The 26,404-nt window shown below is 36.9% G+C and overlaps 2 protein-coding genes across 3 annotated transcripts in view; one reads left to right on the forward strand and one right to left on the reverse strand.

Annotated features, from left to right (window-relative positions):
* LOC134534294 (putative ATP-dependent RNA helicase DHX57) overlaps nt 1–17,485 on the forward strand; it is a 36,772-nt gene extending 19,287 nt beyond the window's left edge. Inside the window, exons 14-21 of one of the 2 annotated variants that reach the window (XM_063372631.1) lie at nt 653–766; nt 2,281–2,531; nt 4,359–4,494; nt 5,334–5,520; nt 8,176–8,379; nt 9,190–9,370; nt 10,051–10,284; nt 12,004–17,485. In XM_063372631.1, the coding sequence (XP_063228701.1) occupies nt 653–766; nt 2,281–2,531; nt 4,359–4,494; nt 5,334–5,520; nt 8,176–8,379; nt 9,190–9,370; nt 10,051–10,284; nt 12,004–12,275 (1,579 nt within the window). In that variant the 3' untranslated portion in view covers nt 12,276–17,485. The remainder of the gene's footprint in view (nt 1–652; nt 767–2,280; nt 2,532–4,358; nt 4,495–5,333; nt 5,521–8,175; nt 8,380–9,189; nt 9,371–10,050; nt 10,285–12,003) is intronic. The other variant, XM_063372632.1, reaches the window with a different exon arrangement.
* Nucleotides 17,333–25,110, reverse strand: LOC134534295 (zinc finger MYM-type protein 1-like). Its single transcript, XM_063372633.1, has 2 exons — nt 21,082–25,110; nt 17,333–20,354 (listed from the first exon to the last, which is right to left on the reverse strand). Exon 2 carries the CDS (start codon nt 19,344–19,346, stop codon nt 18,429–18,431), a length of 918 nt encoding a protein of 305 aa, XP_063228703.1. The 5' UTR covers nt 19,347–20,354; nt 21,082–25,110; the 3' UTR covers nt 17,333–18,428.
* Between the last annotated feature and the right edge of the window lie 1,294 nt (nt 25,111–26,404).

The following is a 26,404-nucleotide window of genomic DNA, read 5'->3' on the forward strand; positions in this document are numbered from 1 at the left end:
TCTTGTTATCTAATACCAAGAAAACACCAAAATGAAATTAAAATCATGAAACTAAACAGAATTTTCAATAAAAACATAATTCTAATCATAAATACCTAATCTTTTAAATATATATTTCAATGAAAGTAATTTATTAAACATTAAATTTATACCACATTTTATTAAAAATAATTTGAAAAAATTTTAATCTTGCAACTTTTATTAATTACTAATTTTTACATTATATTACAACGTTAGTACATTTATCAAACACAAAAATATTTAACAGATTTATTTTATTTGTTCCAAATAGTTAAACCTACTTATTACAAATCATTATATTGTAAAAGTGCATCATGTATCAGTTAAAATGACAGTTTTGGAGAAATTAGTATCATGAAACATTTAAGTGTCATATTTTTTCAGTAATATGCTATCTTTTTCAATAAAAATATTTCATAAAAAATAAAACCAACTCCTAAACCTTCTGTTTTAAAAATGAAATTGGCCTGAATATAAAACCATAAAATCTTGTCTCTAGTCATTAGCTCAATGCTAAAGCATTATTTTTTATTGAAAATGCATAAATTAGCTCAATAAACGACTTTGCTGTGTACGGTGATGACCCAGCAGAACAACTCAATTAAAAATAAAATTCAGGCATCTGTTACAGGAAGCCCAAACCTGGTGTTCGCAAGATAGTTCTCTCCACAAACATTGCAGAGACGTCCATTACCATTGACGACTGTGTGTTTGTCATTGACTCGGGCAGGATGAAAGAAAAACGGTGAGTACCTTCTGCTGCCACAGCTAGGCAAGAGCACCCATGAGCCCTTCTTGCATTCGAGGCCATCTGGAATGAGAGGTTTCCTACATTCGAGAGGATATTCTATTCACGGTTGTCTTTAAAATTGTACACATATGATGTTTATTGATAAAGAGTATAAATTTTTGTTTTAAATATTCAGTTTTGTTTATTAGCAAAAAATGTCTTATTCATTAATATCATACAAAATAAAACTAAAAATTATTAGACAATCAAACAATCTTTTTGCTCAAAAATGTTTATTTCATTGACTCATTAAAGGAATATTTTATGTAATTAAAAAAAAATAATATCTTGGGTGTTGATGTATATGAATATTTATCTCCATAGTGAGAATCTGTTGACAATCAAAAAAGAAACAAAACCTCATTTTTTTATAACTTTTTAATTAAGTATTTAGACTTTTAGACAGTAGTTAGATAGTGTTTTAACTTATCTCTTTGTGGTTTGCTAATTAGTTAATCATGATAGCTCTATAGCATGGTGTATGCGAATGAACTTAGGAAAATAATTGACTTTTGTAGGTGTGACTAAATGAATTTCAGAAGTAAATATAATTACGCATTTATGTTTGCATACTATTTGTGCAGTGTGCGCGTTTGTTTGCAAATAAGTACATTGTATTAACTTTTCCCATCATCGTATCCAGGTTGTTCATGTGGTTTGAGTTTAACAGTGGTGAAATGATACTTCGTAAGAGGTCGTCCATTAATCACGTGATGTTTTTTTAGCAAATTTTTAACCCCCCCTCCCCCCAATAAATCACGTGAATTTTTTTTGGTACAAAATATTTTTAAAAATTTCAGAGTATTATCTTTAAATGTAGGCATAATCTAATTTAATTCTGGAAAATTAAGCACAGTGATGATAAAAATGTCCAGGCACACACATTATTAAGTTAGCAGGTTTATTCTCACTGGCATAAAAAATAATAAAGGAAAGGCTTATAATAAATAGAAATTTCCCGAAAAAAAATAAATACACGTGATATTACTCTACACACACACACCTCCCCCCTCCCCCCTTGTGATATTTCGTGATTTTACCCGACCCGACCCTCCCCCCCCCCCCCCCCCCCCCAACCCTCTTTTTGAGCCTCGCGTGATTAATGGACGATCCCTAACGGGTAAGCGGCACGCCGAGGCCTCGGGAGCATGCCGGCTGTTTGGACTTGTAAATATTGTGTGTAATTTAGTGTATAGTGTTTGGAAACATTTGAATTTTGAACTTCCCGCGCTGCTTGCTAGCAGCGCCAAGTTTTTCAAGTTGGCTGCCTGCCAAGGCAGGTAGCCCTGCAGCTTCCGGCAACGAAGCAACAGTTGTTGTTGAACCATCATGGCGGTAAGTTGTGCTATCGTGCACGCTTGCTGCCAATCGAGTTGTTCGCGAGTGAATCGTTATTAATTGTTTCATTTTATATGGATTTTACAGTCTCGTACGTCTCTAGGCAAAATACCGGCCGTCTCGTCCCGCAGGTTCGACGCCAACAAGAACATGGAGAGCCTGGAGATGGCGTGGGAGTCGAGGGCCAACGCGAAGCAGCGGCGGGGGCGCGCGGGACGCGTCAAGCCCGGGGTGTGTGTGTGCCTGTTCACGCGGCACCGGCTGGAGCACGTGCTGGCCGCCCAGCCCGTCCCGGAGCTGCACCGCGTGCCGCTGGACCAGCTGCTGCTGCGCATCAAGACCCTGCCGCGCTTCGCCGCCGACGACGTCCACCAGGTGCTGGGTGAGTCCCCGGCGAGTCGTAGTCAAGTGATTCGTTCGCAATGTAAAGAATTTATTTTTGACGTGACAACGCCTAATAAATCGATGAACGCCGGCTGGACGCACGAAAAAATGTCCCGTTACGCACATTGTCCCATTACGCTCATTGTACGCTTGCGCCGCATCTATCTCTCTTCCACTCAATTGGGAACAACCGTCGATTTGACTTTTTTTCGAGGCACATTAAAACTTGAAACACTCCCACCATTCGTTTTCTTACTTTTCCTATATCATCGTCCTATCCTTAAACAGAATAACACAGATTGGAAGAAGTTAAATAGCGAACGTGTACAAAAGTTATAGTTAAAATAATCTCTTCGTTAAAGTAATAAACGTATTTGAATTAATGAGTGCAATTGAAAGTAAATTTAATCAATTAAATTGTAGATTTCATTTCACTCCTTCTTTGTATCCATACAAAATGGTGATAATTCAATAGAAATGATTCAATTTTATTCATAAAAGTATGCAATAATTTCATCAATGTTTTGTTATGTCACGTTAAACTATCGTCCGTAAACCGACTTCACGGACAGCCAATTTTTTTTTTGAGCGTCGATTGCTTGAAAGCTGAACACAAGTCAGAAGAAGGTATAACGCAATTGAGAACGAGATGAGAACCGTCCAAGCGTTCAGTCTGACTCGTTCCTCGGATTCGTTCGAGAAATGACTTCTGAAGTGGGGAAGACATTAAGCTGTAATCGCAGCGTGCACGTACTATACACAAGAGCAATCGATACCTGATAAAAGATAGATAGGGTGACATGAAAAGTATCTGCACTTGACACTGTTAACTGTTGGTTTAGAATTTATTTTTCACATTTACATACACAAACTGTGGAATTAAAAAACTAAAAATACCATGCAAATTTAAATAACAGGGTAAGTAACAATAAATGGACACCACGCTTACTATTTTAGGTTAATTACTTCACATTGCTGTACTGACTTTCTAGAACGGTCCTAAACCTGGTTGTTTAGTTATTGCTTTTAAGTAAATTTAATTTTAGACAAAATTTTATTAAAATATTCACTTGCTGTTGAACTTATTTGAATATTTACGTAATTTTGTAAACGCCTTATAATCCATCAATATCTGACGTAATTATGTCTGGCATTTTTAACTCAGTGTGCTGCGCTCCTGGTCAGAAAACTAAAGGTACAAATCTTGATTCCCAACCAATTATGGAATTTTTCTTTAGAAAAATTTTCCTCCCAGGTCCAGAACTGGGTGTTACGATTTCCTTTCACAGAAAGCAATGGTAAAAAATTGCACATTCAACCCGCCACAAAACCCAGGTACACTGCGGCAATCGTGCTCGGACGCGAGTATAAAGGAAACAGTAAAATCACCAGAAATTGACATACGAGGTTCTGCATCTGCAATAACAATATACAGTATGCAGCAAAAAAAAATTTGTCGCACTCCAGACCATCGGCTAGCAAATGGTTGGTCTAGGAATGGACATACATACGTAGTTCATTAGCACTTGAAGGAATGAGTTGGCCGCTGAAAATTATATAAGTTCCATAGTAGACGGTACAGTAGACGATCGGTTACGGACATAGTGTCTCTCGGAGACAAACTGATGTCAACATCATCACTTAAATCATTTAATAATTGGGAAGGGCCTTAACCTGGGTTGTTGCAAAATGCACGCATGACCTCTACCGTCACTGTTTGTTTTTATTGAGCCATGTAGTTGGTGTCTGCACTCACAACAACATTAAAAAAGGATGAAGTGTGATTACGAAGCTGGCGGCCATGAGAGTGGGAATGCTTTACCAGGGAAGACGATCGAGCCCCCTCCGGAGTCTGCCGTCGACTCTGCTCTGGCCCGCCTGAAGAACGTGGGCGCGCTGAACATAGACAAGGAGCTGACGCCCCTGGGTCGCCACCTCGCCGCCCTCCCCGTGGACGTGAGGTCAGTGAGTTCATCTCGTGTGCTCCACCGTGTTGCCGCGGTTTTCGATACGACTGGTCGGAAACCACGTCTCGTGGAGCGTATTTACATTGCTGTGATGTGGTGTTCATTAACAGACTTGAGTCCACGTCCCCCTTGGAATTAGTTAAACAACCAATTTTATTGTGGGCATCTATCACTGTTATAATAATTAATACACTTTTGGCAATATACTAGGTGTTTTTCCGCGAAGCGAATATCAAATCGGATGTTTAAAATGTTAATGAAATTGAATCTATTTGCAAATATTATTCTAGGGGAAGTATTATTATACTTAATCTTTGAAATACAGACTTAAAGGAGAAAAATTCTTTAATGTTTGAACTCATGAAGTGATTTAACTAATTGGACCCTATGTATAACATCGTTCAATAAAAATTATAAAGTGATCATGCATAATATTAATATTGAGCATTCATAAAAGCAGAGTGCCACCTTTTGATTTTTTTTAAGTTACCAAATTTCTACAAGCATAACATATACAAAACAAAAAAAAAACTATGTACTTATATATTTTAATCAGCAAACTTTAGCCTTTCAATGTTTTCAAGCTTTGCAACAAATGTGAAGCTTCAGATCAGAAGCAAAGGTTTTCATCACTACAGAAGCTTCAAATAAATGAGTAGCAAATTTCCTGACGAATTCAAATTGAATATTAAAATGAGCTTCAATTGATTCGCTTAGTCAAAGCTTCGCAAGGGTCTACTAATTACAAGAGCTTGAAAATGAAGCAGGTGGTGTGGTGAAGCAGTAGCAAGTGTAATTGATCGAGCATTTTGTGTGATGTGTTTGTATTGCAGGATAGGCAAGCTGATGTTGTTCGGAGCTATATTCAGTTGCATCGACTCGGCCCTGACCATCGCGGCGTGCTTGAACTACAAGTCCCCGTTCGTCTCTCCGTTCGGCAAACGAGATGCCGCAGACGCGAGCAAGAGAGAGTTTGCGACGGGGAACAGCGACCATCTCACCATGCTGAAAGCATACAAAGTTGGTTACATTTCATGTTGTGTTCTGAGTGTTTGCTCTCGTGGCAGCTGCTGAATTAATATTAGTGCATGATGCACTGAATTCGAACAATTTTTTTTTTTTTTTGCCCCTTGTTTTGTACTAGTAAATACTAAGTGTATTAGATATTTACAATTGAATTTTTAATTGTGATGAAGTATTTTTTTCTTGAGTTGATTCCATTTAAGTTAATCTGATCAATAACTAGGGATGGGTCGGTACCGGTTCTCGGTTCTTGGTTCCTACGGTTCTCAGCATTTTAACCGGCACCGAGAGCCGCAGCTAAAATGTCTGTGCTGGTGCCGGTACCGGCAGTATAGCAAAACCCTTTACGAAAATAGTCCTTGCTTACAATTTAACTGCAGCATGAAATGGCTCAACTAATGTTAGAATTATTTTTTTTTGCACTTGTGTGAATAATATACATCTCTAATTATAATATAAATTACACGTGAAAATATTTAATATTCTCGTCACATCTGTAAACAAAGTAAGTTTTTAATCAAAATATAACAATAATTGAAGGTGCCATAGATGTACATAGTTCGATATGTGCAACTGTATAACGTGCCTCAGCAGAGAGATGAGATGAGAAAGACGCCATGTTTGTTTCAATGGTTTTTGAAATAGGCAGATAATTGAGTCGTTGACACGTAAGTATGGGTGACTGGTGTATAAAGAAAAATTAAAAGTGAAATTTCCATAGTATATGTGTTTAATAGAATTGACGAAATATTTCCGTAATAATTTTCGGCATTCTAAAATTTTATTTCTTTGTGCAGTGCTGTGGAGTGTAAGTTCACTGCATCTGCAGCCATATAGCGGAATGGCTAGTAACTTTCTCTTTTAGGCAAATGGGATTCCTTTGAAGGTGGCACATATTTGTTTTTAGTGTTAATACCGTTGACAAAGATCCCGCAGACACAAATGATAAAAATAATGTTTTTATTTTTTTAATTTTTTTTACTATTTACTGGTTAAAAGAAATGCTTCTTGACTATTTAGAATTATTTTTCACTAATACATACAGTAGAACCCTGTTATAATGTTCCTGCATATAATGTTTTCCTGCTTATAATGTCATATTTTTAAAGTCCCAATATTTCCCCCATAAGGAGAATGTATTTATTTCCTGCATATAACGTTCATAAATAGTGTAATTTCCTGCTTATAATGTTTGCTTTCTAACAGTCAATAAATGGGGAAAAAATGTTTTAAAACCAAATTATATCAACACTTATGATAAAAAGTTTCCTTTATGTATGTTTATGTTTACAATCACTGCCATACAATACATTAAGTTTGTTAAAATACAATTTTATGCAATATACTGAAGGTACACAATGTTCATAGTTACGTGTCAATTGGCACCCTAGTCAACTCTTCTCTTCCTTGCCATTCCAGTGGGTATTCAGATGCACATACATAGTCCTACGATATTTAAGTTGCCAACCATTGAGCGAGGGCATAACTAAAAGTGTTTTCTATTGCTTACAAATAATATTTTTTTTTTCATTCATACGTAGGAATCCCAAAATTAAACATTTTCAGGTGGCGAAGGAGTAGACGTTCTCACTCTTAATGTTGTCATCATGAATTGTGAGACAATTTTACAAAAAATGTGGCAGTGTATCTTTAAAGACAAACAAAATTTAACTAGGGAACAAGACGAAGTTGAAAAATTGTTGGCTTGTTTCAGAAAATTCATGTATCAAGTATACTATCTTTGGTTTTAACATTAAAGTTGTTTACATAGCTTGGTGAGTCCATTGGTACAAAGCTCGAACATTGTTAAGTGCTAACTGGAGATTTCCTGCTTATAACGTTTTCCTGCTTATAATGTTTTTTTCTTGTGCTCCCTTGAAAAACATTATAACAGGGTTCTACTGTATTACATTTGTAATAGGTTGATGTGTTTGCTGTAGCTTGAAAACTATACTAAACCTTTTAATTTGCTTTGATAGCCTCTTTAAAGACTGAAACTTTATGCCAATGCATTTCTTTGTAATTGTATTTTCCGTGTTATAAACAGTAAATTGTTCAAGATGTAAGTCTGGATACAGGCTTTTAAGTACTTTTTTGTAGCCAAAACAATAGTTTATGACTTGACACACCTCATAAATAAAGTGTGAATAATGTTTATTTTATTTTTAAAGTCAGGACCGAGAACCGAGAACCGATTTTTAAGAACCGGTACCGAACCGAGATCCGAGAAGAAACAGGAACTGACCCATCGCTATCAATAACCTTAGTGAATTTCTGCACCATGTTCGAACACACATTAGTAAGGTCACCTGTATTTCGCGAATACATTTCATGTCGAGGTATTTCACGAAACACTGTAGCTTTTTTCTAAGAGCCATGTGGCAAATTGTGAGGGTGCAGCAGTAGGTACAGTGACCACATTCTCATTGGCCCCGTCAAGAGCGGGACGACACCTCTCACCGACCTCAGCGAATAACCACAGGTTAAAAGATACAGTATTTTTTTGTGAAATACCTTGGCACGAAATGTATTCGCGAAATACAGGTGTCCCTACACATTAGTGATCAGTAGAATTCCAAATCCTTGAAAGTGTTCCGTAAAGATGACCCTGAAGCGTACTGGTTGGATTGGATGTCGAACGACTCGGTGCAGACCTGGCTGGGCGTGCACAAGAAGGGCAGGAGCGCGGGCCACAGGTTCGCTCAGGAGAACTACCTGTCGGACCGCACGCTGCTCACGCTGGCCGACATCAAGCACCAGTTCCTGGAGCTGCTGGCGAGCATCGGGTTCGTGAGCCTGGCGCCGGCCCGCCGCCGCGCTGGCGAGGACTCCGTGCTGGAGATGACGGGCCCGCAGGTGCGACACCACCACGCCTTCGTGCGCTACTCTCAGGGCCACAACTAGAGTCTCTGGCACCCGGGGCATGAATGGATTCATGCACCCCCCCCCCCCCCTTCTCTTTTTTTCACATACCACACCAATAAAGCGGATGTCCGGGGGCCCTCCCACGGAAAAATGGTGCTATTTAAGCATTTTCCATACCTACATGTAACAGTTTCTGTGCTACTGTAACTTCCATGCAAAAACTTTTTACCAGTTACCAGTTGTAGTAGGAATTACAATGCAAGCGATTTCGGTGCCCCAACAGCTTTGCGCCCGGGGTGTATGCCCCGCTTGCCCCCCCCCCCCCCCCCCCCCCCCCCCCCCCCGCCCCGCCCTTCCTAGTTGCGGCCCTGGCTACTTTCAAAGAGTTGGTCCCGAGATAGAATAACGTGCAAGGCGTTAAAAAATAATCAACTGTGCAGCTGATACATTCAACCTTTGAATGGTTTAATCGTGAACTAAGTTTCCTGAATCAATGCATGTCGTCATTTTATTTTATATTCTAAATTGGACTTTCAGTAAGGATCCCTAATGTTATTGATAGTATAATATAGCCTATAGCCTTCCTCGATAAATGTACTATCCAACACTGAAAGAATTTTTCAAATCGGACCAGTGGTTCCTGAGATTAGCGCGTTCAAACAAACAAACAAACAAACCAACTCTTCAGCTTTATAATATTACTATAGATAATTACATGTTGAATGTACAATATCTTGGGAAATGGTAAGAGGATAGGTATGACCTAGTAAACGAGAGGTTGTGCGGCGTGGATTGTCGCAGATGAACGCCCACAGCGGGAACCAGCGGCTGCTGGCCGCCACGCTCTGTGCCGCGCTCTACCCCAACGTGGTGAAGGTGCTCACCCCGGAGAAGAGCTACGCCCCATCCGTCATGGGCGCCATCCCCATGGAGGTGAAGCCTGAGCAGATCCGCTTCAAGACCAAAGACGATGGCTTTGTAGGTACCACTTATGTGTACTGTGCATCCCCACTCTCCACCATCACTTTCCCGGTGATCGCTCGTCAGTCATCGGCAGAGACAAGATTAGGTGGTTTTATTTATAAGCCATTTGAAACATTGATATAGTGTTGGTTGTGAAGTGTTATTCTTGGTACTGCCATGCTCTCTCTCTCTCTCTCTATCTCTCCTACTCTCTCTCTCCCTCTCTTTATCTCTATCTCTCTATCTCCCTCTCTTTCTCCCTCTCTCTCTCTCTCTCTCTCTTCCTCTCTCTCTCTCCCTCTCTCTTCCTCCCTCTCTCCCTCCCTCCTCTCTATCTCTCACCCTCTCTCTATCTCTGTCCCTCTATCTCTCTCCCTCTATCTCTCTCCTTCTATCTCTCTCCCTCTATCTCTCTCCCTCTATCTCTCTCCCTCTATCTCTCTCCCTCTCTCTCTCTCCCTCTATCTCTCTCTCCATTCCCTCTCTATCCTTCTCTATCTCTCTCCCTCTCTCTCTCCCTCTCTCTCTCTCTCTCTCTCTCTATATATATATATATATATATATATATATATATATATATATATATATATATAAAGCAGTGTACTATGTGTTACAGTTTTGATTTCGATGGTATTATTTCAAAACGCTGACTGGAAACACGTTGGTGTAGACATAGCCTTGGTGTGTGGTTGCGCGCAGGTGTTCCTGCACCCCTCGTCGGTGAACTGTGCGGTGAGCCGGTTCGCCAGCCCCTACCTGGTGTACCAGGAGAAGATGAAGACGAGCCGCGTGTTCATCCGCGACAGCACCATGGTGCCGATGCTGCCCTTCGTGCTGTTCTCTGGCTGCGGGGTGTGTGTGGAGCTGCACCGGGGCGACACCGTGCTGTCCCTGGACGACGGCTGGGTCGTGTTCGCCGTCCACTCGCACCAGGTCGGGTGGCCTTGCTCTATGTCATCTCTCAACATCGACAACACTCGAGGCCTGATTCATTCAGTTTTATTACACCACTTGCTAGTATACTAAATACTTCATGATCAAGGACAAGATTTTATGATTTTATTTCTAGGTCAGTTTGTTTTTAAAGCAGTTCATTTCTTTGTTGTTATTAAATAGTCTTTTTTTATAGTGAATTCAAATATGAAACTAAAATATTACTTAATTCTTATTTTACCAAAATAGTCTCATTTTGATTCACACCTGATTCACCTATGCTGTAAAATCATCGGTAACAAGCATTTCTAGAACGGAACTACTCGGAATAATAAAAATTAATTGGAAATTTTTCTGTGCTTGAATCATGTGCCGTCGTTAATGTAAAATATGTGTTACTAATGTCAAGACGTGCAAGATCAAACAATATAATATTGATTTTTTTTTTCCAATCCATTTAGGTCATTTATTGTAGTATAAAATTAATGGTATATAAATTACATTCAATAATTATACAGTGATAAAACATTACATTTTTGTAATTTGAGTTAGGTTTTGTCATTAAGGCTAATTGATTTGGTGTTTTTAGTTAAATTTTAGTGTCTTATGGTGTATTAACGTGCACTGTCATGCTTTGCTGGGTTATTTCAGTTTTATCACAATTCACTATATATGTAATGTGTGCAGCACATCTTCTATATTAAAATGTTGTGAATATTCAAATGCTTTGACCATTAAACAAAATTAATTAATTTTAATGTAGGATTTTAACGCCCTCTCAACCTCCGATTTTGTTACAATGGTTGATGATGTTTTCCAGTTTGCGTTTAAGTTTTGTATTAAATAATCAACTAAATTAACCTGAGAGAGATGGTTACAATTTTAACATAGATACCAAGGATTTACTTTACTCAACCAAATTCAGGCTTTTCATCATCTTACCCGCAGTTTTGGCAGACAGCAAAATGACCCGCATAATCGTGTTAAATTATATTTGACGACGAAAACAATATAAGTTACTTCAATTTTTTGACAAGAAAACATTAGGCTCAAAAATACTAGCAGTGAAAAATAAAATTAGGCTACTATTACGTAAATATTTAATATATGATGTATCAAAGAAAGATATGTAAATTAAATAATTAACACAGTGGCATTAAAAGAATTTCGAGTTTTCGAGAGCTTAAACTATAATTACGAATTTCATCATATAGCAAACTATAAACTAAAAACAATTACATACCTACAAGAAAAAAAATGTCTTGGCTATTTATTGGAGAAAAAAATGGTTTCGTTTGCTGAAACGTTTATAAAACAGATTTCCCTGTGGCGTGCAGTTTATTACAATTGAGTTGAAGAATCGAATATGTTTTGATTTTCATATTTTAAAGTATTTATTATTAATTAAGTTTACATAATTATAAACAATTCAATCTCAGTGTGATAAATAATTGCCAGTAGTTACAGTTAGAAAAAAGAGAACACATTATTTTTAAGTTAATCAGCTATTTTTAATTATTCTGTGCTTAATATTCAAAATCGGATTCATATCTCAAATATTGCCAGGGATTCGAATCGGATTCGAACCGAACTGAAAATCAAGGATTCGCACATCCCTACTAAATATCATGATTTTTTCCTGGGTGCTCCATGCTCCGGTGTTGTTCCCGGGTAGTGAGTACCTTCAGCAGTGCTGACCGGCAAGTGGTCTGCCTGAAGGTGGCGGAGCTGCTCAGCCTGATCCGGCAGGAGCTGGTGAAGCTGCTGGAGGAGAAGATCGAGAACCCGGAGTTGAACCTGCTCGCCGACAGCAAGCTCCAGAAGGTCATAGCCACCATCATCAAGCTCGTCACCTCCCAGTGACGTCCCGGAGCCCCCGGGAGCTCGTGCCAGCCTTGCATCGTCTCCCAGCGCGAAACCAGGAGAGTCCGTGCGCTTCGCACACGGCCGTTCTCAAAGAGGTGTTCTGTTCATCCCTAGAAGTTTTTTAAACGATATTTATTCCTAACCGTTTTTTCTTTTCCGTTACCTAATTATGAATTTTAAATAATTTTTAGCATGTCAAAAAAGGTTGAAAAAAATGTTTGCACTGTGTACATGATGCAATATTCTAATGTGTAAAGTTGTGATGTATCATTGTACGTGGGGGGAAAATCATGTTTATTAGGGGGGAAAAAAATTGACTTTGATTTAAAAAATTTTTTTAAGTGTATGGTTAAGCTCGTTGGTTCAACTAATATTTGTCTATGAAGCAGAGCTAAAAAATTTGGAGTCTTTGCTGGCATTGTTATGTTTGTATTAGGTATAGGTATTAAGTTCAGCCACCAAAACAATCCGGGTTAAATTCCTGGCAGGGTCAAACCTTTATTCCCACAACAAGAAAACCTGGCTGACTTAACCATTGGCTTTAGGTTTTCCCCACCAATTCAGTCTGTTAATGCTCAATTCCTTATCTAATCATACCTCAACATCTCTAAAGACTCCAGTGTTGACAATACGTTAGGCTCTCATTCATTCTATCCATCGATCCATCCATCCATCCACCCACAGACATTTTGCAAACTTTCTGAGTTAATCAAGTTCTTAAATCATACCCAAGTAAAATTATTTAAAAACTCTAGTAGTCTATAACTTCTGGTTATTAAATGATTTGAAAAAAATATACATATTTTCATAATAAAAGTATTTTCTGAGTAAAACTTGTGACTCATTCATTATCTTTATGGTTACACAGATTATAATTTCATGTTCTGTTTTGTTTTTTTCTTGTTAATACGAATGCTCATCCTAGCACTGGTATGCATTAGTGGTGTATCGGTCTGGTGCTTAGTTGTCTGTGTGGTTCTGTGTTCCGCGTTCTCAGTAAGGTAACTGGCTGGAAGAACCGTAAATATAATCTTAACACAGAGATATTAACGGTCAAATCCCTACTTCAGTAGACTTCCGGTAAAATGCCATTGTCTGGCGACACTCGCACACGAACATGTATTTTCTAACGTTCCTTTAAACCACCGCTGAATACTTAACTATCTGCACAGTGAAAGTAATGGTTTGTAAATGTTGAAAATGTTTGGAAATTGCTAGCTATAGCGGTTTTTCTTCTCTTTCTTTGTGCTCTTCATCCCCGCTCACATGGAAAGATAATGTGGACAGGAAGTATTCGAAGGTAAACAAAACGGTTATTTGTGCAGAGATCCCAACTTTTTTTTTGTCCCACTTTTCACTGGGAGATGAGCATGATCATTTCAAGTGAAAGTAGACCTTTGAAAACAAGGCTCAGTGTGCTTTTGAATAAATCTATTACGATTTAGAACTGACTGCTTATGAACTGCTAATTTATAAAATAAAAAATAATAGATGCTAATTTTTCCAGCTCCTAGCTATAAGAGCATCCACTAATAACTGATATAAAAGAAATAAACTCCCAAGGGGGTGGGTAGGGAATTTTAAAATTAATTCAGTTGTATTATTCATAAAAAGCAGAAGGAACGTGTTCTGCTTGTAGACTTCAGTAGAAAAGCACGCACGGGTACAACAACTAGTATTTTATAATTTACTTAATCTCTTGTGAACAAATATTTACGTTTTTCTTTTCTCAACCGATTTTATTTATTGGTGTGCCTAAATTAAATAATGAACTAGGGACTAGGTGACTTTTTTGTGGTTAGATTATAGTAAAGAGGGGTGGGTGCTGAGAAGTCATACTAAACAGATGCACACCGTTTATTAGAACATATGTACTTTATCATTGGTCTGACTGTTGGAAATTGTGTGGAGGTTTACATATAACAGAGAAATGAGAAAGGTTTTTAAGAACCGGAACCAAATAGAGAACTGGGGAAAATTTATAACTGACACGTCACTGTATTAAGCAAGTAGATGCCATCTATCTGGACATAACTGTGGCTTTGGTACACGGGAAATTGTGTGGAGGAAAAAAGTAGAACCGAAACTTCACTAGTATGCATCAATGCAATTAACTGTAGCATTTAATGCTTGAGAAGATATGATATTTTTTTAGATTTTCACAGTATTTCTTTGGTCAAGTAATTTACCTTCTTATAATGAGTTTGGAGTTCTATCCCATATATATTTACTGTAAGAATAAATAAGGATTGTACATTGACACTGTATGCAACCATTAGAAATAACATATTTCATTGTACCAACTATTTATGACAAGGTTAGGTGTTATAGTTATAAACTGAGCAATGTAAAGTATGAAAATTATTTTCGGTTATTTAGATTTTGCTGTATCCGAGATTGCAATAAGTTGTTCGTGCATCACTGTTAAAGTGATTCTTGTATGTCTAGTTAATCTTAAGGCTGTGTCTGAATAGTCTTGTCAGTAACTCTTGAACAGTGGAACTTCATTATAAAGTTCTTCACTTTAAAACAATTATTTCCAGATCCCTCCGTACGAGTTGTTTTATCATTTTAGTAACAGTTCAATATAAAGTACCTTGAATATGAAGTACTAAAAATGTGGGTTTTCTTCAGGCATGTTGTAATGAGATTTCACTGTTTTAATTAATGTAATGGCTGTTGCAATCTTCTGCACTGACTAGTTATTTTATATGGCAAATAGGATGTGGTGTTATTTACTCATATATAATTTTTATTTATCCAATTTTGATTTTTATCAAACAAGAATGACCCGATAGAGGAATGGAATGTATGGCTACCACTCATAGTTCATACCTTCAGTGAGTAAGCAAAATAGAAGTATCAAATTATTTTTTAAAAAATTTTAAATAACTTTTTGAACTTGAAAATTGGGGCTTTTTTCTAATCAATTAGCATTTGTTTTATTTATTTGGTTCTCTGATACACACGGCAAATTCATCAACATTCTTAATGAGAACTCCGAGAGGAGAGGTTCACTCCCTCCCCTCCCCCCCCCCCCCCCCCCAACCCTGAAGTACGTTCTTCGAGAGTAAGTTATTTAGTAGTAAGGTGTGTGGCACAAGACACAGAGTCACTGTCACTTTAAGATAAAATGATAACTACAGGTTTCAAAACCTGGACAGGGCTGTGTGTTTAGTAAACTACTTAAAAAACCAATACACCTATATGAATATTGCTCCTCACCTTTAACAGAAAAAAAAAAAAACATGTTTTTTTTAAAATTAAAGTGCATCTTATTTTTGATGGTAAAGACTTTTCTTTCAGTGAAAATTAAAATAAAAAAGGAGGTATCCATTTTGGAATTGATAGCATCTTAGATTTGAGAAAATATTGTATTTATCAGGGGTAATATATGTTTATTTATGATTTTGACTCTGACAATAACATGCCAAAGACAAAGGAAGAGTATGAAACATTATACTTTTAGAGAAAATCTGGACACAGCACTTGGGGGATAGTCTAAGTTTTACAGTCTGATAAAATAAGTCATTGCCTCACAACTGCTGTCTATAAACATACTGCGTGGTTTGGTATTTTGAATTAAAAATCCATTGTGAAATTGCAGACATTTATCATTGTGTCTACTCCTGCTAACAAAAGCAGTCAAAGCAATCAAAAATAAATATTTTGTTGCCAACTTAGCATGGTCGCCGTTAAGAGACTAATGTTACATTTAAAAAAAACAGTAGTATAATCATGTAGTTCAGCAGTCACATTTGAAATTTGGTAAATAAATTAAGATTATAAGTGTATTTAAAAAATAATAATAATTTTTACTATGGGTTTAATATGCTAGGAAAAGAAAACTAAAGGAAAAATCTGCAATTAGGTAATTAATTATAAAAAAACATAAACCTAAAGCCATAAAGGTATAACAAATCACCTGGGACAACTTATGTTTTAAACTAACATTAAATTTTGGTGCATGGTAAAAAATTGTTTGCAGAATTCTTTTTAAATTGTACAATACAATACTGTATCACAAAAATAAAGATTTTTTTTTCCCACGCTATGGATGTTTTATACTTAAAAATATTAGAAGTAAAGAACTAGTAAGTCAATATTTTAATAATCTTTTCTGTGGTTGTAAAATTCTACATATTCCATATCATAGTGAAAATTACTGGCATAAGAGATCCTGGGCACTATAGTTATTCTCTAATATGTTGTTGTTTACATGGAATGATTACAATTTTTAATGAATTGGAAAATGTTCTTACTAAAAATGAAGCTGTCCATTGAAAAAAAGTGTCTATCAATAATCTGGTAAACTTTGTGGCCTTGTAAAAATATATGTATATTATAAAGGTTTTTTCTTAACCATTACGTGCTATGCTCATAATGACATGCATGTATAAATTATAATTTTCTTCACCAAGTGTTTTCAAACATAGATTAAAAAAAATAAAAAAAATTTCAAATGGAGCATTTTTGCATGCACCTATTCATGTATTGTTACAGTCTAGTATGTAACAAATTATTTGTATTTGTTAAATAATAATGATTGTTGTCAGTTGATGCAAATTTCTTTGTGGCTGCAGAAATCATTATTTCATTTTATGTTGGTTAAGAACAAAAGCTGATTGCACAAATAAAATATATTTCTATAATATCAAGCAATGTACAAAATAGGAAAACAGTAGTACATAGCTTAAGAACTGATGAAATTATTTGATACTACTGTAATTTTACATAAAGGTAAAAGTAAATAAGTAGTGGCTGTAGTAGCCAATAACATTAACGTCTCACGATTCTCAGTAACTAATTTTAATGTGACTTGATAGTGTTTCCCAGGTGATTTAAATATGTATATCCCTAGCATCAAGTATTATTTTACACAAGTTGTAACAAATTAAGTTTATTTCCTTACAGTGGTTAATGTAATTTTTCACTACATTTGTGCAGTTTTAATCAATGACATTCTAGTAACTGTTAAGCACTACGATGTCAGACATGCAAAGAATTGATTGTGCATGGCTAGCTATATTGAAAATGTAATTGCAATCGAAGATGCCTGAATGAGTATGCCTTCCTAACAACTTATTAGTCTGAATACCAGTTTTTTGGTAGTCTTTTATTTTCAGAAATCCATTGCCTGTAGAACACTGTTTGTAATTTATGTATCACTTATGAATTATGATTGCTTTTTTTTTTGTATTTTTTTTTTTTTATTATTGCTGAGTTACATCTTCAGAGCATTCATTTTCAGAACATCTGAGAATAATTAAGCAACCAAAGGTGATATTTTTATATGTGTTGAAGTATTAAAAGAGTATATATTTTTATGCTGAAATTTGTATTTTATTTTCCCTGCAGATTACCTCAGATTTAATTAGAAAGCCTTAATAAATTCCGGAGCTTCCAGCTCTCTGATATGCAGCAGTTTTTGTAACACACTCGTGCAAGGAAGTCCAGTAGGTTTGGTGATGTTAACTAAAAGGGCTGTTGTAATATTCTCTTTTAAAGTTTTAAAATAAAAATTGTATTTTTTTACCCCCAAATTTTATTTTAAGTTTTGAAATCACTAGTTCATGACTTGATCATATGGAAATGACTGCTGTCATTGTTTGAATAAGGAGCAGATATGTGTTTAAGTTTTGCACACAGTTGGGGGTTTCAATTTTTAATTTCCAAACCATAAGATTGTTCGAGGTGTAGAGGGTAGTAATAGAGATAGTAATGAAATATTCATTAAACTGAAGCAAGAGTAAGGATGTAATAATACACAATCTAGGATGTTGTAAGAAATTTCTGGCGGTTTTAGGTCTGACCCAAGTAGGTGCTTCCACCTGAATTAAGATTTTCAAGGAGTTCACATCAGTGGCGTAGCGTGCCATCTCGGCGCCTGGGGCGGGAGACCCATTTTGCCGCCCCCATTCTATAGGTGCTTAGTTAAAATTAAATTGCACATGCAATGAGGTACCTTTTATTGAAGTTAAAATAGGATGAGCGGTTTTACAAGCGGATTCTACGGGCCTTATGAGCAGCGAAGTCAGAAATAACTTTGTCAAAATCAATATTAGCAGCCAATTCTTGTTCAATCGACAATATAGCCAAGTTTGATAATCTAGCGGAGCTCATAGTAGATCTGAGGTAATTTTTTATTAGCTTCAACTTCGAAAAACTTCTCTCACAACTTGCAACACTATCACACTCGAACTTGCTGTCCAAAAGTTTCGCTGGCATCAAAAATCTGAACTTGTCCGATATTTCTTGAATTTGCTGGAATCGAGTCGTCATTTCTTGAATGATCTTGTCGAATGATGCGATAATCTCTCGACGGATTTCCTGTTCGTGAGACAAAGCTGCATCTTCAGAAGATTCATCGCCATGTACGGTTTTTTCCTGCGAATTCTTCTCGTTTCGAGTTCGATTCCGAGTTTTTCGCAGAGAGTCTTAGCAAAGTCAATTGCTTCTTGCACGAAACGGTCTCTACTTTCCACTAAGAGGGTTTTCAAAGCGCAGAGTTTCTGAGCACACTTATCCACACTTAGTCCTCGTTGCTGCAGGTAAATCTGTGCGTCATCTACTTCAGGTAGCACTGCAGCCCAAAAGCCAAGAAAAGTTAGGAAGTTAAATGACTGTATGGCTGTCAGGAGAAGACTGGCTCCCGATCTTGTTTCGGAAGTTTGAGATGAATCTGTTAATTGTTCCAGTACCTCAAGAACTACCTCAAACTTATTTTTAAGCATCTTGACAGCTACATGTCTAGCGCTCCAGCGCGTTTCAGTGACTCGTTTTACTGCTTGACCTGTGACGGCAACCAAAGCGTTCCATCGAACAGTTGATGCGGAAAAGAAGGCAAACAGCTTCTCCAGAGTTCCAAAAAACGTCACGGAATCCACTGATTCAGAAGCAGTGTGTACCCCAGCCAAGTTTAGTGAGTGGTTTGAGCATGCAACGAATATAGCTTTCGGATTCAGTGCTTTAATCCGGGCTTGAACTCCATTGTGGATCCCTGACATTGTGGCAGCATTGTCATAAGCCTGTCCTCTCAGATTCTGTATGTCCAGTCCGTCTGATGTTATCTTCGCGATTATATCGTTGCTGAGATCTTCTGCATTTTTTCCTTTTGGTTCGAAGAAGTCAATGAAAGGTTCTACCACGGCGACTTTTTCTCCTTCGATATGTACGTATCGCAGAACTTGGCTCATTTGGTCATTGTGGGAGATGTCTGGTGTACTGTCGAAGATTACGCAATAATATTTAGCTTCTTGAATACGACGGATGATGGTGGATCGAAATTGCTGTCCCAGTAAGTTTATAAATTCATTATGGGTTTCTGGAGATAGATACGAAACTGAGACTCTTGCTCCCAGCTATATCTTTGTCAGTTGTTCCATTAGAAGAGGGTCGTATTTAGCTAGGAGGTGCACTAACTCCAGAAAGTTCCCGCGATTGCCACTATCATCTCCTCGAATGTCTTCTCGATGTCCTCTGAAGGCCAGATTCTGTTTGGCTAAGAACTGGATAATATTCAGCAACCTGTACAGTACATCCCTCCACTTCTTTTCCTCACTTTAGAAAACTTCTTGTTGTTTCTGATCGATGGTTGCTTTACAGTTCAGGCGAACTTCCAACTCCTTCCATTTCAAGAAGCTCTGTTCATGTTCCAGGCTATTTTCATGGTCTCCTATTCTTGGATTTAGCTTCCACCATTTGTTGAATCCTTCTTCAGATGCGAAGTTAGAGCCGTAATTGCCAAACAGCTTGCACGAAAAACAATACAAGGATTGCTTCAAAGGCGAGTACGCCATCCATGTTCGGAGAACCTTTTCGCCTTTAGATAATGGTTTGTAGAACCACTCTTTGGTTAGTTTTCGGGTACCGCCTTTCGTTGAAGTCCCTGAGCGAACAACATCGGCAAATTTGGAATCGATGTGCTGTACTGAGTCAGATCCGCGACGTACTAGAAGCGTTCTTACTTCGTCGGTCATAGGAGAAGGCCAGCAACCTACATTGTCGAGATTCACATCTTTTATTTCGGCAGGAGCAGAAGGCACGATTTCAATTATGTCTTCTTTGGCAACATTCACTTTTTCTGCAGGCTAATGACTAGATGCTTGAGGTACTTTTGATGAGTCGACTTCGTCTTGACCCTGCTCTGTGGTGGGACCAGAACTACTTCCAACTGCGACGGCAGGTACGTCTTCTTCTTGTACCTGTAAAATAAGTTATGTATTGCCATGAATATTGGCCGGAGGACACGTTCGAATTTCAAATAAGTATTTTATCTATCACAAAACAAAAGTGGTTTTGGTGACGGCGCGGTTTTCCGGGCTTATAGGAAAATTTACAAACAAAATTGATATTGTATGGAAGCTACCTTTTTTAGAGTTTACCGGTAAAAACTGACTGAGTAAGCCATGTTATAGATGTTATTAAAAGATAAAATGACGAGAAATTTGAGAAAAATTGTTGGTGCTATTTTTGAGCTAAATGAAAAATTATGTTTTCTTTGTATGACAGGTACCATAAATAATCAAGTTATCCAAAAACAAAACAAAAATATTCCTAGACTACTACTAGATTTACAAAACATCACCTATTGAAGTTTTAAATTCAAGTAGCAGGACAAAATTCAGTCGTAAACTTAAAAAGATGTACCTTAACTCAATGTAATTTATGTTAATATACTCCATACTTTTTAAACAATAATCAATGTTCAAACAGCTATTAGAGCAATTTTAAGTGTATTATAAAATAAGATTTAATGAACGAGTGTGACTCCGTACTCGCAGACAAACCTAGGTGAATAGGTTTTTCGAGACTAATGTAAGAAATATTGTAACTTTTGTAAACAATAAATATATAAATAATAATAATAAATAACTGGAGTAATTCTAGGCCATGCATGATTCTAGATGGAGGAATCATATACCTACTTACACTGGAATCACTTCCGCTGCTGCACGATGCCACCGAAGACGTTAACGTGGCTTTCGAACCAGAACTGGAACTAAAATATTTCAGTAATGCACCTTGAGACTTCTTCGCATCTGCTTCTTTCTTAGCCTTTTTTTTTGCGGAATTCCGCACCGCTTTCTTTGACTCTTTACATTTTCAAAAACTAGTTCAAAGATTGGGTAAAGTTCTAAATGTTTAGTTTTAGAAGATTCAACAGTATTTAAAAGATCGAAACACAATCAAAATGACTTTCGTTCCGTATCCGAAACTCTCGCGAAACAAACATACGAGTAAAGCGTGATTGCGTAACGGTACTTCACGATGCACTAAAACAAACAAAGATCAGTGTGTAGCATGTGTGCTACAGCTAGAGGTGGGTCGAAAAGTATCAACCTAATACTTTGTCACTGATACGAGCCTGTATCAGGAACGGCAAACGAGTACACTTGAAAAGTATCAGAGACTTTAGTATCAGTTCAGAATTCACCTGGAACAACACCACGGCCAATGAGCTCAGTACCCGATCGCAGATGACGGTCACTTGGGCGGAGCTTGTGAAAGGGGAGGGAGCAGGAACGACGAATAAGGGATAAAGAAGGGAAAGAATGCAGGGGAGGAAGCGCAGGTGAAGGCGTTAAGGCCCTGTCACACTGTCAAATTTTAGCTTCCAACACCTTCCAATATGTTGGATACAATATCTTTGAGGGTTGTGACGTCACGTTAAACGTCACTATCGCAGCCATGTTTATTTGAGAGATTGAATGTCTAGAGTTTCCTTCAAATATTTTACGTATAGGACTGGTTCTAAAATATGTTGGATGTTGGATGGGATCAGCCAATCAGAGTATTCTAAAATAAAGCGGCCGCTTTTGTTTCCGTTTCCGAAGTGTAATAGTTTAAATATCAGCAATGGCGAATGGGAAATAAATGCAGTAATTGAATTAATACTATTTTATTTCCTGCTGGAATATGTAATTGTTATTGTATATTTTCCTCCAATTGAATCTGTATCTACGGAAGTGCAGGTTAATATATTTTACTAAAAGAAGTTACTGTAGTTTTGGAATATTATGGTCCTTAAACCAGAAAACATCTATTCAACTTACGATCATTATTTGACTGCTATACCAGTTTTGCTTATGTTCAGGTATTGTTGATACACTAAATTAAAACAGCAAGCATTGCGTACAAAATGTGCCATCAGGAATGAGGTATCAAAACTAGGATATGCATTTCGGAACTTTTACCTACAAATCCAAATTAATAACACCTAAAATAAATTTTAAAATATCTCAATTCAGAGACTTAATGTAACTAAAATTATTTTGGCTTACCCAATCCATCTTTCTTATAAGTCATTGTTCTCCTTATTTCACAATAGCTGCTACTCTGTAAGTATTGTCAGGAATTTTCTGGAATATAGACTCATAATTTCCTTACAATAGATGGTACTGACTTATGTTAAAGCAGCATCTCTGAGTAAGCAAGTAGCTCTGGTGATTTGCAAGAAAGGCCTAGAAATATTAAAATTCTGCCTACGTGTCCAATTATTATTATTTAAGTTTTGAAAGTAATACCATTTTTCGTGAATGTAAATATTTGTGTAGCAGATCCTTGTCAGTAAGCCTATACTTCCCAGGCTGTACGAAACAAGCATACCTGGTCTAATATCTCGTTAAAAAATTATTTTAAAAAGATAATGTGACTGAGGTGAAGTTAGCTTAAAGGCTCATCAGGTTGAGGTTTGTAACAGTAAATACACTTAATTCAAAATAAAACAAAATTGCCAATTTCTAAACACAGCAAAAATTAACACATTCACTTTAAAGTATAGGAACAATTTTGATGAAATACAAGTGAAAGTGTCCATACAACAGCAGCTAGTTGGGTGAGAAAATAAGCGGGAATGAGAAGGGATATGCCTACTTGCAGATTTACATTTAATTATATGTTTTATCCTTACAAAACATACCTTTAAATATAGTTTTTGAAGAGCACTATAAATTGCACTACAAATTTCAGGTAAAAATTTTGAGATGGTGTTGTGTGGAATACTTGTAGAGAACTTAAATGATTCCCCTGTCGCCAAAAATCTTAATGAACTGCCAGCCTCTGCTTTGATGGTATAGACTGGCACAAATGAGTATCCTTCTTTGCAATGCGAGACTCCACAATTGAATGAAGAAGATCAAAACTTTCAGAATCCATTATTACATAGTTCGGAAATGAATCGGCATCTTCGTATCGAAGTTCATGACAAAAAGGGGTAAAACACCATTTGTTTGCCGGGAAAGTATCCACTGTCTCGTCCACCATCTGCGTTTCCTTTTCTTAGATTTCTCTTCTAGTTTACTGAGACTTGCTACAAATGCAATTACAGCTACAGCTTTTGAAACACTTTGATGCTCTTAATGCAGGCATTGCAAACAACTGGAAAACGTAAATTTTAAACTGTGTATGATCACAATATACCTAAATTGGAATATAACCTACTTAAAAAAGCCAGTGTTCCTTGACCCAAAATTTGTTTTTGATTCTAAATACTGTCATTTACCGTTCTCTACAGAATGTTTGGTAAAACGAGCTCACTCAAAGAAAATTGATAGTGTGAAATGACTTCAAATATATTTTACATTGCTCGTCAAATAATATTGAATACAATATATTTGAAGACGTATTTCATCCATTATCACCCTTCAAATTTTGTTGTCCAATTTATTGGATACAATATATTTGACAGTGTGACAGGGCCTTTAAAGCCTTGAAGGAGAGGCGCAAAGCGATATTGTTACAAGCAGGGCTGCCACTCATGGGTTTTTCCACCCAGATCTTTTCCAATGGTGTTTGGGTTTCTGGGTTTTTAAAGAATGAATTCCAACAAATCTAGGTTTTTTTATAATTTTAATTATTTTTTTTACCTAAAACAATAATAAAGGTAGTAGCTACTGTATCTGTTGCAATATCTGTTTGATAAATGCAAACAAGTCTATGTGTTTCACACACAAAAATACATATAAACACAAAACTAGTTTTCAAGAAGCTAAGTCGAATATTAAATTAGACACATTCTTCAAAGAGGCTTGCAGAACACAAAACCAATGCAACAATTAACCTTCAAACCAATCTTGTAGAATCAGACTCTGAATAAAGACTAACGTAGCCTACATGATGCAGTTTTATAAAAACAATTACCGGTTTAAAGAATGCAGTGATGGTGTTTGTTTTGTCATGTATATATTTGTAGGTTTTTTTATGATATGTGCTGGTCCAAGAATTACTTATACAGCCATTTTGCTGCAGTGTAATTTTCTTGTATTGGTTGTATTTAACCGTTTTCAGTCTTGTAAGGTAATTAATTGTTTTATATTAAAACCAGTTATGTTTATATTTTTGAATTAGTACGCAAACATTTTCAACGATAGCATTTTAGACGCATCTGGGTTTTTTACCCATGTGTCTGGGGTTTTTTGTAGGTTATCTAGGTTTTTCATGAATATCAGAGTGGCAGCCCTGGTTACAAGTCGTTTTGTTTATTGTCCTACTTAAAAGTACACTCAGTGCGCAGTGCGTGCACCGTCTCGTTCAATAATAAAACTAATGAAAATTTAATATTAAAAAGTACCGTACATTAATACAAGATATAATATTTATATTTGTGCACCTAACAGCTATGAAAATGCAAATAAATTCTCAGTTGACACTAATAAAAGATGTAATCAACATATGGACTTTCTTTTTTCGAAAACAATTAGTAACTAGTGTTTTTATACATTAAAAATGCACGATTTTATCAAAAATAAAAAATAAAAAAACAGATAGGTACATTAGTGAGCATACTATAATACTATATCAATGTTTACGTTTCAAATGTTTCTTCAGATTAGTCGATGATTTATAACTCAGTTTTTGTTTACTCAAATTACAATTAGCAAACTCATTATTTTCCGTGAAAAAATTCCACACAAATGAAGTCTTTTTCGTGCACTTATCCATTCCTTATTTCACTATAAAGATACTAACTACAAAGCATGACAGCCCGCAACATGGTGATACACGGCCAGGACGAACTGCAGTGAATGTTGAACTGATTGATACTGGTTGTATCAGGCGGGCATGAGAGTATCAGAGGTAGAGAATTACCAGGCGTGATAAATGATGTATCAGATTCTCCTTCCGGTCGCACGGTCTGCGTACGCGGAGCTTTGTTGCCTCCTGGGACCGTCTGATACAGAAGTATCAGAGACTTGTTACATGGTACAATGCTGTATCAGTATCTGGTTGGAACAGATACCGAAAATTGCTGTAACAACCCACCTCTAGCTACAGCTGCTACCTTTGATAATGTTTATGTTGGCAGAAATGGTTAACGTATTTTATTAATCTTTCGGATGCCCTGGTAATACGAGTTATTTTGGATTTAAGTTTGTTATATGTTGTTTTAAAAAATAAATTTGTAATTCTTGTTTAGTCTTAATATGTTTAAGTTATAAGATTTTAAGTTATTAAATTGGTCTGGAAAGTTCGAGGACACTACCGAATATGTTGGTAATCGCTGCGCTAGACGGCGCGCGAGTAGAACAGCTGATTGTGTGACGTCAGGTGAGACGGGCGAGCGGAGTCGCCTGGTAGGCCCAGGCGGGCGCGCACGTGAAGTAAAACGCGGGTTGGCCATGGTGATGGTTCCACATCGAAGTAACTGTATACGAGTGTTCCTTTTTGAATATGAACGGGGTTCATTTATATAATTTAGAACGCTTTGGTACGATGAACGCGAGTGGTTGGTGAGGCGTGTGTGAATATCGCGAGGATTTTCCAAGGATGAATTATGTGCGCCGAAATAAACTCCAAGACGGTATGGCGAAGGATTCGTCATATCCGTACAAATACCTGCAGCTACGGTAACGTATAATGGCAAGGGTTTGCTATTAAAAACACTCGTGAGAAAACGAGTGTATTTGGTGATCGGACATCACGACGTCAAAAAGCAAGTAAGTGCCAGCCGTGCCACTGCCCCGTTGACCCCTTTGACCCCTGGTGCGAAACTATAATTTGTGGATTTTTGGGATTTAAATTAACGGATTAATATAACTGAAACTGGGATTTTACGTTCAGCGTGTTTCACCCAATCCCTGCCAGACCTAGAAGAAAAAAGGCGTCGACCGTTAGAAAATGACTTAAAATCAGCATTGCGCGTGAGACCGAGCCTCGAAGAAACGGAGCTCGGGACCGTTCTATAAAAAAGTCTCAACTGAGAACGGCTTGTAAACCCATAATTTGTAATTTGCTAAATTTTTGGTATATTTAT

The sequence above is a fragment of the Bacillus rossius genome, chromosome 7, assembly GCF_032445375.1.
Source record: "Bacillus rossius redtenbacheri isolate Brsri chromosome 7, Brsri_v3, whole genome shotgun sequence".
Lineage (NCBI taxonomy): Eukaryota > Metazoa > Arthropoda > Insecta > Phasmatodea > Bacillidae > Bacillus > Bacillus rossius.

Bases quoted from the DNA above. Each gene is read 5' to 3' on its own strand.
- LOC134534295 (XM_063372633.1), bottom strand. From the start codon at position 19,346: ATGAGCCAAGTTCTGCGATACGTACATATCGAAGGAGAAAAAGTCGCC.